General features: G+C 34.8%; 1 protein-coding gene across 1 annotated transcript; it reads left to right on the plus strand.

Annotated features, from left to right (window-relative positions):
* The first annotated feature begins 8 nt into the window (after positions 1 to 8).
* On the plus strand, positions 9 to 11,741 carry ankrd1b (ankyrin repeat domain 1b (cardiac muscle)). The gene is made up of 10 exons (XM_073866489.1): positions 9 to 388; positions 1,030 to 1,111; positions 7,325 to 7,459; positions 7,558 to 7,629; positions 7,729 to 7,836; positions 7,936 to 8,034; positions 9,907 to 10,005; positions 10,890 to 10,988; positions 11,076 to 11,174; positions 11,429 to 11,741. The coding sequence occupies exons 1-10, from the start codon at positions 375 to 377 to the stop codon at positions 11,513 to 11,515; spliced, it is 894 nt and encodes a 297-aa protein (XP_073722590.1). The 5' UTR covers positions 9 to 374; the 3' UTR covers positions 11,516 to 11,741.
* The last annotated feature ends 106 nt before the right edge of the window (positions 11,742 to 11,847 follow it).

The raw sequence follows: 11,847 nt of genomic DNA on the forward strand, positions 1-11,847 counted from the left end.
AACTGCAATTTACTTTCTGTTTCTCTTTTGAAGAGATATGCTGAGATTGTTTTTTGGAAACATGCTCTAAATAAAGTTTTCCTTTTCATTTAGGTACGGACAGTTTTGTGAAATATATTTGTTACAAAATGCAAGCATTGTAATTTATAATTTTGGCATAGATTATCAATGCTCAGTTGGTGTTTAAACCTAGAGCAGCCTGTCAAAATAAAATGGTGGGTGGGACAGATTTTGACACATTGACCCAAATGTGACAAATGTGTATCGTGTCTCCACATTTAGTGACCAACAGAAGATAGTTCACATGTAAAAACTAAGGAAGAAGGACATAATCCCTCACAGCCACCTGATACATAAACTGAATTGTGCCTGTCATGGAACTGCAAAGGTGAGAATGAATCAGATTTTTAATTAATCGGACAAAACATTATATAGTACTGATGTAGTTAAATGCACTAAGCTTGACTATTTAAAATCAATGCAAACAGGTTTTAAATAGGTGTTATGATAGCTGATCTATTTGCATGCCCCTGAAACTCTGTAAAATTCATTTTTGTCCTAATGAACCCAGAACTTGAATTGTAAGATATATGTAATTATTAATTGAAATAGTTGTAAAGCTAGCAATTCAAATGTTTTTAAAGAAACTGGGCAGTACTAGTAGCCCTACTTTGTTCCAGTTTATAGTGAACATTCAGTTCTGTTTTTTTCCAAATCCCAGCGGCTCACCTCATTAGGAGTCATACCACACATTCCAGTCCCACTGCTGTGTGCACTCATCACCTCACATCACTTACTGTACCATCATCAGACCATGCAAATACTATTACAATTATCAGAAAAATAAAATGTGTATATGAGAAATCTAAACCTATACAATGCAAAAATGAAAAAAATGCTGTTAATATCTTTCTGGACTGCATGTTCTGACTTTGATGCTATAACTTTGAGCAATCAATCAGCTTGGCTTTTTTCAGAAACATTAAAACCCGTTTAAAATCTCTTAAAACTGTTTTCCTCACTTTTCAGGTGTGAGACACATGTTTCCTTTATGGAGACGCATGACATGGACTTGTCTTCTGGTAAAGAGAATGATCTGGGTTTCACTATGGTAGGATACAAGTAATCCACTGCAGTTATCAATATTATTGTGTGATGAGACAAGATTTGATTTACATTGTTTCCACTTTTCTTCCACATTTTACTTTGTGTGGTCCCAAAAAGTATCTTGATACCAAAGTCATACTTAAAAACTTAATGTCTACTCTTGACATTTATTTAAAATGTCCACAAACACACTTTTGTTGTTACAATAGTGGAACTATGATAAACTACTGCTGGAGATGCTACATCCTTGCAGAGATGTCAGTCATGACGGTATTTGTCTTTTACAACAGTGTTTCTGAATCCTGGTCCTCGAGTACCTCCTCCCAGAATGTTTTAGATGTCTCCTTATTTAAAAAAACACCTGATTAAACTTATCAGCCTCCTTGCAGAATGGTTAACATGTCTCCCTAACAAGCTGATGGGTTAAATCGGGTGTTTTAAATAAGGAGACATCCCAAACACTCCGGGAGGAGGAACTCGAGGACCAGGACCGGGAAACACTGTTTCAAAAGACGAACACCTGTCATGACTGACATCTCCGCAGGGATCGTTGTTGTTTTAATGGGTTGACAAAATATCTTTGCACTTGTCTGCATTTTAAGCCTACTTTTATTAACTTTTAATGATATATACATTTCTTATATCTAGTGGCCCTTAGCGTGATGAAAGGTTTAATGAAATCACGCTTGCGCATCTCTGACATATTATGAAAGATATGTCTGCACTGGGTTCATGTTTTTATTTCTCCAGCTTTAACACACATAAAACAATTGAAAACTCACATTGTACATGTAATACCTGTACATTCTGATTGGAAAAATATTGCAGTAATTTCACTGGGAAGAAAATGTAGAAACGGTAAAGATCTGTTAATTGGTTAAAGGTGCAGTGTGTAATTTTTAAAAGGATCTCTTGACAAAAATGCTAAATAATATTCAAAACAATATTATCAGGGGTTTATAAAGACCTTTCATAATGAACCATTATGTGTTTATTACCTTAGAATGAGACATTTTTATCTACATACAAAGAGGGTCCCCTTACATGGAAGTCGCCATTTTGTGCCGCCATGTCTCTACAGAAGCCCTTAACGGACAATTTTTTTTTTTTACTAAGTTGTCTCCGACGCTGACATGTTTGTCCGGTGGTGGCAATCATAGCTTCTCTTTGTGTTTCAAAAGCAAGGGGTGAGCAGTGGACTGAAACGTTGGTTGCAATTCACATCCTCACCACTAGATGCCACTAAAATTTACACACTGCACCTTTAATTCTAAAAAATCTTAACATGTACAGTTAAAAACTGTAAGATTTAACAAATAAATTATCTGTCATTTTACAGTAAAAAAAGTAAAAGTAAAATGGTGTGAATTACCATAATATTTAAAGGTGGAAATCTCTATAATATTTAACAAGATTATACATGTTGTTAATTTATATTAACAGACATACAGTACTTTCGTGCCAAATCTACTTAATGCCGCTCATTCAGAAATATAGTTTTTTAGGCAGAAGCCATCAAGAGTCTGATAAAATCTATTTTTTTTATTGCAAAGTTGTTTCCTGTATTTTTACGGAAGTTTATTGGCAACCACAGCTGTCAGTTTTTAACCGTAAAAACTTTAAAAAAAGTTTTAATGTGCATGATGTCATTAATTTTTTTTTACATCTCAGCAAAGACAAAAAACTGATCAAGAAAAAATTTGTTCATACTATAATACACAACAGCTTTCATGCTCATTAGAAACTTTGGTTGAGTCACGCAGAACAGCTCACAGTTCAAGAGAAAGTGACTAAAATGTTCAGAGAATTAGTAGTCTTTCTAAAAAAAAAAAATGTAGTAAAACAGAAAGGATCAGGTAGGCTATTACAAGGAATTGAGTCTAGAAATGGCTGGTAGGTATTCAGCCAATGTGCTGTGAGTTACAGCTCATGTTTTACAAGCATTTTCATAACACACTGAGAATGCAGATAAAAACACAGTTCAAGACAGTTCAAGCTTCACCTCATATATCAGATATCCTGACCTGTGCTCTAAATATATAACACTTTAGTTTGGGGACCAATTCTCAATATTAACTATTTGCTTATAGGCATGCATATTACTAGCATATATAGGCTGTTTATTATACTGTAAGCACATACAAATATCCTATTCCGCATGGTCATATTCTACATCCCCATACCTTAACTTCACAACTACCCAACTAACAGTGGCAGTTTGTGAATGCTCATCCGAGGGGCGTAAATTCAAAATATGTGTTTGTTGCGTCATGTGAACCATGTGCATCACGTGTTTTGTCAAAATAAGTGCCTGCTGCACACGCCTCAAAACCGTTTATGATAAAAGAGACGCTCACGTTCACAAAATACACGCAAGACACTCCCTTAACAGTAAACTCTGATTACGCATGAGATTATGCAAGTATCTGGCAAACACGAGCATCTCTTTTATGATAAACCCTTTAGACGCGTCTGCACCAGACACTTCTTTTGACAAGACGCGTGATGCACATAGGTTCGCTCGACGCGCCAAACACATATTTTGAAATTACGAACCACACACATGACGGACTACATACATGTTGTGACGAACTTCGCATTGAGCGCCCTCGAAAAAAGATGTCACTGGCCGCCACTGCCAACTAACTATTAATAAGCAGTAGGAGTTTATTGAGGTAATGGAAATTGTCCACCAACAAAAAGTTTAAAAATGAATATGTTTTTAAGCATGCTTAAAAAATTTTTTTGCTAAAGCTTTACAACATCACAACATAAGAATGTGTTGTCTTGTGTATCTCGTATTTGAAATCCTACAGTAGGCCTATACCTCACATTTATGAGACGTGTCACAACATAGCATTTTAGTATTAAAAGGAGCTCTCTGATTGGACGGCGAATAAAGCACTCAGCATTTCAGACAAAGGTAATGGAATGCTTATTTGCAATAGCGACCTATACCTCATTTTACACAAAATTGTATATCATCATCAATACCTTGACATATATGATATTTTAATTTATTTTGAATGGGTCATTAAATATCTTTGTCATGTTAATTCTTTTGGATGCTATCCGTGCTAAAACACACATGAGATATCTGACAAAATTTGAGGTTTTAATGGTAAACATTTAAAATATAATTGCTGTTTGATGTCTGAAACCATAAAAGATTAAATTCGTACACTTATTGAAATAGAAGTAACTTATCGTAAATTTAAATTTATGTTATTTACTGGCAACATTCCGCTCAAATTAAACGAACTCTAAACATTCACAACTCTTTGTCTTTACAGAACAAAACTAGAAAAACAGCATCAAGCAAAACATTCTGCGAAACAAAATCTGAAGCAAAAAACAGAAAAAGGTTAATGATGATTTCTGGTTCCCAGAATGCTTTGCATGAGGCTGTTATTGTATAGTTTTATTCTGTAAAGATAAAGACATGTTAATATTTAAAATTTATTCAACTTTGAACAAACTCTTGCCAATAACTAACATAAATTTATATCTATGGTAATTTACCGGCAACCCAGCTGCAATTACATTGCGATTTCTACAGATTTTTTTTACAGTGATACATCATATTATTTCTTGACCTACAGACTTCCTGAGACTGGTGCACAACAAGGTAAAAAAAAATAAAGAAATTAATCATTCTTGAAGGATTGAATAAAAAGGCTACAATGTAACAACTAGGGCATGCAATCATCCACTGTATTATTTTGTTCGCTCAGTGCTGATGCTACAAAAAAATATTAGGTGCTGTGATATCACTGTGCCAGTGATACATTCTGTTTATTAAAAACATGCCTACAGGGATTAAACAAGCTTTTAAAATGACACTCACTTAGACATGGAGTAATTCGGCACTAATTTTACTAGCTTATATCTTTACACATTATTCTGAAGTTTTATAAGCTTTGGACATGTGTCATGCTAATAAAACGGCAGCTGTCACACAAGACCACTCATGTGACTCCAGTCCAAGTGATTCACGGCCAGCTCGAGTGAAAATAGTTACAGGCTGATGTGTGACTGTAACTCGCAAGAGAAGCAATGAAATCCGCAAAGAAAATAATATCCTGAATGAAGACATCACTGCTAATACACGAGCCAGTCAAAGCTAATTATGATATTTTATGTCATCGTGTAACTTCATATACATTTCCTGACATCTTTGTGTATGATATGGATTGGTGGCCCCGGGGAGCCTCGCTTGTAAGTACTAGGACATCTATGACAGGCACCTCTGAGTCTGTTTCATGTTCCGCTCAGGTTACAGCTCCATTCCACCCAATGCATAAAGCATTTCACTTCTGAAAACGGTTCATTTTTGTACCCTCACCCCCTCCCACCAAAATGCACCTGACATTAAATCACACACATACTGAGTGACATACAGAGCATGACTCCAATAGTTTCAATACTTGGAGGTGTGGGAGGGTCAGATTGAGCATCAAAGTTGGACTAGACTCAACTGCATGTCACCACAACATATATAAGTGATGCTTGGCTCAGATGCTCTAGGTTTAACAAACAGAATATTCCAAGGAGAATTGGACTACTATATACATTTCAAATAATGGGAATCCTACAGGTTGATCAGCTGGTAGGCACTTTTTAATGTTGATTTCCAAACATGCAGATTTAAAAGTTTAATTGTCAAAATAGCAACAGTTTGCATCTTGGATTTAGACTTGTAGGTCATCTTTATTATCTCTTGTGTTACTTTTTATCTCTGCTCAGGTGTTATGCTTCTCCAAAATAAATAAATAAATTAGTAAAACAAATCAAGCCAATTTAAGGTACACTGTCAGAAAACTGTTCATATGTGTACCTATAAGGGTACCAAAAATTGCATTACCATCTCAAAAATTGGTACCACACTGTAAAAAATACTTTGCTGCCTTTATTTTTTTTTGTTGAATCAACTAGGATTTACAAGTCATTTCAACTTACTGTTATTTATTATTGACTAGAGATGAGTTTTTATAACTAGAGGTGAGTTGTTATAACTTATAAAATTAAGTTGACTTTTCGCAACTATATTTTATAAGTTGTGACAACTCATCTCTGTTGAAAAAAATTTAAGGCAGCAAAGTATTTTTTACAGTGCACATATGTACATCTTTACCTAAATGGTACACTGAAAAACATTTTGTTGTTTTAACTAGGCAGCAAGAACACTTACTTTTTTAAGTTAAGTTTTTAGGACATTTTCAAAGGGTACTGCCCAAAATTTAAAGAGTTGTATTGTGCCTCTACATTGTAAAAATACTTTGCTGCCTTAAATTTTTTTGTTAAAGGAATAGTCTACTCATTTTCAATATTAAAATATGTTATTACCTTAACTAAGAACTGTTGATACATCCCTCTATCATCTGTGTGCGTGCACGTAAGCGCTGGAGCGCGCTGCGACGCTTCGATAGCATTTAGCTTAGCCCCATTCATTCAATGATACCATTTAGAGATAAAGTTAGAAGTTACCAAACACATCAACGTTTTTCCTATTTAAGACGAGTAGTTATACGAGCAAGTTTGGTGGTACAAAATAAAACGTAGCGCTTTTCTAAGCGGATTTAAAAGAGGAACTATATTGTATGGCGTAATAGCACTTTTGGGAGTACTTCGAGTCGGCGCAGTAACACCCTCCCTCTCCCATTATGAGAGTGAGAAGGGGAGCGGACTTTTCAGGCGAGTCGAAGTACTCCCAAAAGTGCTATTACGCCATTAAATATAGTTCTTTTAAATGTGATGTGTTTGGTCACTTCTAACTTTATCTCGAAATGGTACCATTGAATGAATGGGGCTAAGCTAAATGCTATCGAAGCGTCGCAGCGCGCTCCAGCGCTTACGTGCACGCACACAGATGATAGAGGGATGTATCAACAATTCTTAGTTAAGGTATAATAACATATTTTAATATTGAAAATGAGTAGACTATTCCTTTAAATCAACTCCGATTTATAAGTCATGTCAACAGACATGAGTTGTCACAACTTAGTTTAGAGAAAAGTCAACTTAATTTTATAAGTTATAACAACTCACCTGTAGTTATAACAACTCATCTCTAATCAAGTTGATTCAACAAAAAATTTTAAGGCAGCAAAAGATTTTTTAGTGTATACATAAATTATATTTTCAGTTCTTTATTGAGAATTCATTTTGGGGTGTCAGTTTCATTTTCTGCTTTAATTATATTGTTATATTCGGTTAGGTTACGGGCATTGGAAACAAACAGCAGGACCACACATATTCGTCTAAAGAATGCAAGAGCTCTGCTGGCCAACGGACGCAAGATAATCTTAATAACCTTCAGCGTGATAGTGAAGTTATTCTCAATGGCTTTAATGTAAGATTTAATTATTAATTTCATACAGCCATGGTATTATCTATGAGTGTATCATCAATAGCTTTGCAGACTGATATCTATACACTAATGACCTCCAGGTCCCAGGAGACAGCCAAAGGATAAATACAAGAACACCAATCTACAAAACACAGCCTGAACGAGAGATAGTGGTAAATATTTTCAGAGTGTGCCTGCACTGGTAATGGGTTTCAAAATAATCATCATTAACAAGAGGGCAAACCCCAAAGTAATCACATTTCATCTCACAGAATGATTTTGTCGATGAGGATGACTTCCTAAGAGCGGCATTAGAAAACAAATTGTGGATGATCAAGAGTTACCTTGCCAGGGGCGCAGACCCAAATGCTTGTGATAATGTGAGTATTTTTCCAAACATGCTTAACAATTCTACAGTATAGACTCATATCTCTAACATTTAAGTAACTAAAACCAGAAACATTTGTTGTTCTTTTTAGTTCAACCGTACGGCTCTACATAGAGCTTGCTCTCAGGGCAATGTCGAGATAGTGAAAACGCTTCTGGAGGAGGGCGCTTCAATAGAAAATGTAGACAAGGTATTGCATGTTAACTTATATTTTAATTTTTTTTTACAAAACCACACAAATATGCTGCCATTCGGATACACAAACTGAGAATACTAGTAAGGGCTTTGAATAGTCCAACTAATACATTACACATTTAGTGTGCACTCATATATACAAAACCCAACCCAACCGTGCCCGAGCGCAAGTGTCACCCCTCCCAACTCCACGAAGCATGCACTCTCACTTTACTATAAAGAGCCTGTAATAAATACCCTATAGTTGTTAAAGGTACCAAAGAATGCATATGTTACATTGTTCTCTGATATCTACATAGAAGGTGTGACTTTAACATGTGCCAAAAAGGTCAAGTTTCTAAAACAAGCAACTAATTGCAACATTTTGGGTTTTTTGTTGTATTAGTATGCAGTGTTGCACTGAAAAAAAATGATTCATTGAATTTAATCAATTTTTTTAAGGTAAGTGGTTGCAATCAATTTAAGCTACATTTAAACAAAAAAGATGAGTAACGTAAAATGAAATATAAAACTTTTGTTTAAATGTAGCTTAAATAAATTGATTTCAACCACTTACCTTAAAAAAATTGATTAAATTCAATGAATCATTTTTTTCAGTGTGGGTAAGTTACTCAAAAAAAGTAATTAATTACTAGATACTAGTTACATCTTCAATCATGTAATTAGATTACTTTACAAATTACTCTCTCCAAAAAGTATTTAATTACTTATTACTAATTACTTTCTAAATTCTATTTAGTACATGATACAAGGATAGGCTTGAAATGGCTCAAAGAAATAATATATAAAAGTACATCAATTATTCTGGTCCCACTTTAGGGTCCAATTCTCTCTATTAACTAACTATGAACTACTTTTGCCTCAATATACTGCAACTACTGCTTATTAATACTAAAAAGGTTGTTAATTTTAAGTATTGGTAGAAATGGGGAGGGTTAAGGACGTAGAATAAGGTTTTGCAGAATCAGGCATTAATATGTGCTATTAAGTATTAATAAACATCCAACATCTCATTAATATTAATGCTAATAATAATCAACCAGTTAATAGTGAGAATTGTAAACTAAAACCATGTAAAATCCACTCTTGTATTTAAGTATACATAATTGTTTTGCAGTCCATACACAATATTTAGTTACATCAGAAGTAACTGTAATTACATTACAAGAAAAATAAGAGTAATCCCTTACTTTACTTTTTCAAAGGAAAAGTAATTAAATTACAGTAACTACTTACTTAGTAACTAGTTACACCCAACACTGTTAGTATGTGAACCCCATTGTTGTTTGGTGAGTTAGGCTGCATTCAGACTAGCAGCGACTAAGTATAGCAGAGCGACACAATCTCATTGATTTCAATGGAAGCTTGGCGACTTCCAACGACAGTAACCGTTGGCGACTGGATGGGGTGTGTCCAGTCGTGCAACAAAGTTGAAAAATGTTTTACTTTGTCACCCAGGTTAAATTACATCCAAACGGTTTGGGGTTATCCCTTTTTCGCTGGGTTGAAAATAATCCCATTTATCTTGGTTGCACTTCATAAAGTTATACCATTATGTTGTCCAAAATCCAACATGATATTTTTGTAGACATGAGATGTTATTTTGTGTCATACCATTGTTTTTCACAATTCAACATGAAATGTTTGTTGGGGTCGTGTGAACCAGCATGACCAAATCAGAATTTATATTAAATTTTAATCATAGCTGCAATTATATCCATGGATGAAAAGTAAGGTAAATTTACAAATGCAAATTTTCATCTCATGAAACTGAAATGAAAATTAAGATTAACACACTGGTTTAGCAAAACCCAGTAACTGACACTGTTGGTGTTTATGGTGTCTCATGTTTGTTTTTATCCTCCAGCTTCAAGCAACGGAAGTTCACTGGGCTTGTCGTGGTGGCAGCTTGCCTGTGCTTGAGGTGCTACTTAACCACGGGGCAAAGCTGGAGTCAAGAGACAAGGTAAAAGCGATTATTTAAATAAATTAGGCCGCTGAATGGCTTAATTACTCTAACAGGAAGGGTGGTCGGGTTATATGACCGTATGAGATTTATTTTGTGACAATATTCAGCTTGACATGGGTGCAGGTAAATTTGGTGTCATTATTTGTGACCCTGGACAAAAAAAACAAGCATATGTAGCACGGTTATACTTGTAGCAGTAGCCAACAATCCATTATATGGGTCAAAATAATATTTTTTGTTAATGTCAAAAATCATATTGACCTATCCTAACAAACCATACATCAATAGAAAGTTTATTTATTCTTTTTTTATGCGATGTATCACAGATTACTCGCAGAAGACCTTTATAAACCCACTGAAGCCGTGTGGATTACCTTTGTGAATGCACTTTTTTGGGGTTTAAAGTCAGTTGTTGTTCCCTGATCCCTGTTTTTTACCATGATAAAGCTGGGAAGAGCAAGAACATTTACTAAATTAACTCCATATGAAGAGTTTCGTTGCAAAACGAAATAACCACCGTTTTTTTTAATTCTTCAGAAATCTCGTTTTTTGGTTGTGCATTCCAATTAATTTCAATGCAACTGCAGTTGGTTTGTTTTGATTTAAACCTTCATAACTTAAAAAATTCAGCTAAGTAGAACCATAAAACTAAGTAATAACATGATAACATAATAATAAACATGTTTTGACAAAAATGTAAAAAAAATGGATTTATCTCGTTTTGCAACGAAACTCTTCATATGTGCCTGTCTGAAAGATGATGGACATATGTATCTCGGATTGCTTGAGGGCGTGTAAATCATGGGGTGATTTTGATATATTTGGCTGAAGTATCCCTTTAATACTTTAGCTAACAATATGGTAACTCTAAATCCATTTAGCTTCACAGCACGCCCCTTCACGTGGCGGTGAGAACCGGAAACTATGAGTGTGCCGAACATCTCATACACTGTGGCGCAGACATCAATGCCAAAGACAGGGTAAGAAAAGTAACTTTCTTTACTTTTTATCGTATTCTTAACTTTGAACCATTCAACAGTTAATGCACTAAATATTTTTCATCCCAGGAGGGTGACACACCATTGCATGATGCAGTCAGGCTGAATCGCTTTAAATTCATACAGCTCCTCCTGTTGCATGGGGCCGACATAAAACACAAGAACTGTGTAAGTAAACTGTAAACTGTAATAATAATAATAATGAAGAAGTTGCATGAGTACAGGTTTATGAAGACAACTTACAAGAATTGCTGGTACTTCTTTGAACTAAGCATAGTGCCATCTACTGGTGCTTAAGTTCACATCAGCTCTCCAGGGTTAATTTTAGTAGCAGTTAATATAATTCATTTTTTGACAGTTTCTTTTATGTACTGTACTTTAATACCATTATGCACACTTACCATTGCTTTGTCTTCTTTAAGGAGGGAAAGACACCTATGGACATTGTTTACGAGTGGCAGAATGGAGCTAAAAACCTCTTTAACAACTTGAAGAATAGTACAAATTGAAACGTTTGCAACAATTGTAAACTACATCTATTGATGAGAAAGGATTTGCCTAAATACGTGCATTTTTATATTGTCTGCATATTTGAATGATACCTCAGAAAGGTGCATTATAGCCCTGTGCATGGTTTTACATGTTTATAAGAGAAAAGGTGTATTGAAAGTGTGATAATACAAAGCATGGTAATGTCGCTTTTTATTAAATCATAGATAAGACTGAGAAATCTAATGGGAGATTGTGCTTTCTCTTTTCACGATGATAATGATTCCCATTTCTGGGATTAGATTTTTCTTTAAAGGGACACCCCACTTTTTTTGAAAATATGCTCCATTTT

This window comes from Misgurnus anguillicaudatus, chromosome 4, assembly GCF_027580225.2.
Source record: "Misgurnus anguillicaudatus chromosome 4, ASM2758022v2, whole genome shotgun sequence".
In the NCBI taxonomy this organism is placed as follows: Eukaryota; Metazoa; Chordata; class Actinopteri; order Cypriniformes; family Cobitidae; genus Misgurnus; species Misgurnus anguillicaudatus.

What these genes read in the sequence shown, in the direction of transcription:
- ankrd1b (XM_073866489.1), top strand. An exon ending in ATGATCTGGGTTTCACTATG is followed by an intron (nt 1,112 to 7,324) that starts GTAGGATACAAG and finishes ATATTCGGTTAG; the next exon opens with GTTACGGGCATTGGAAACAA. An exon ending in ACATAAAACACAAGAACTGT is followed by an intron (nt 11,175 to 11,428) that starts GTAAGTAAACTG and finishes GTCTTCTTTAAG; the next exon opens with GAGGGAAAGACACCTATGGA.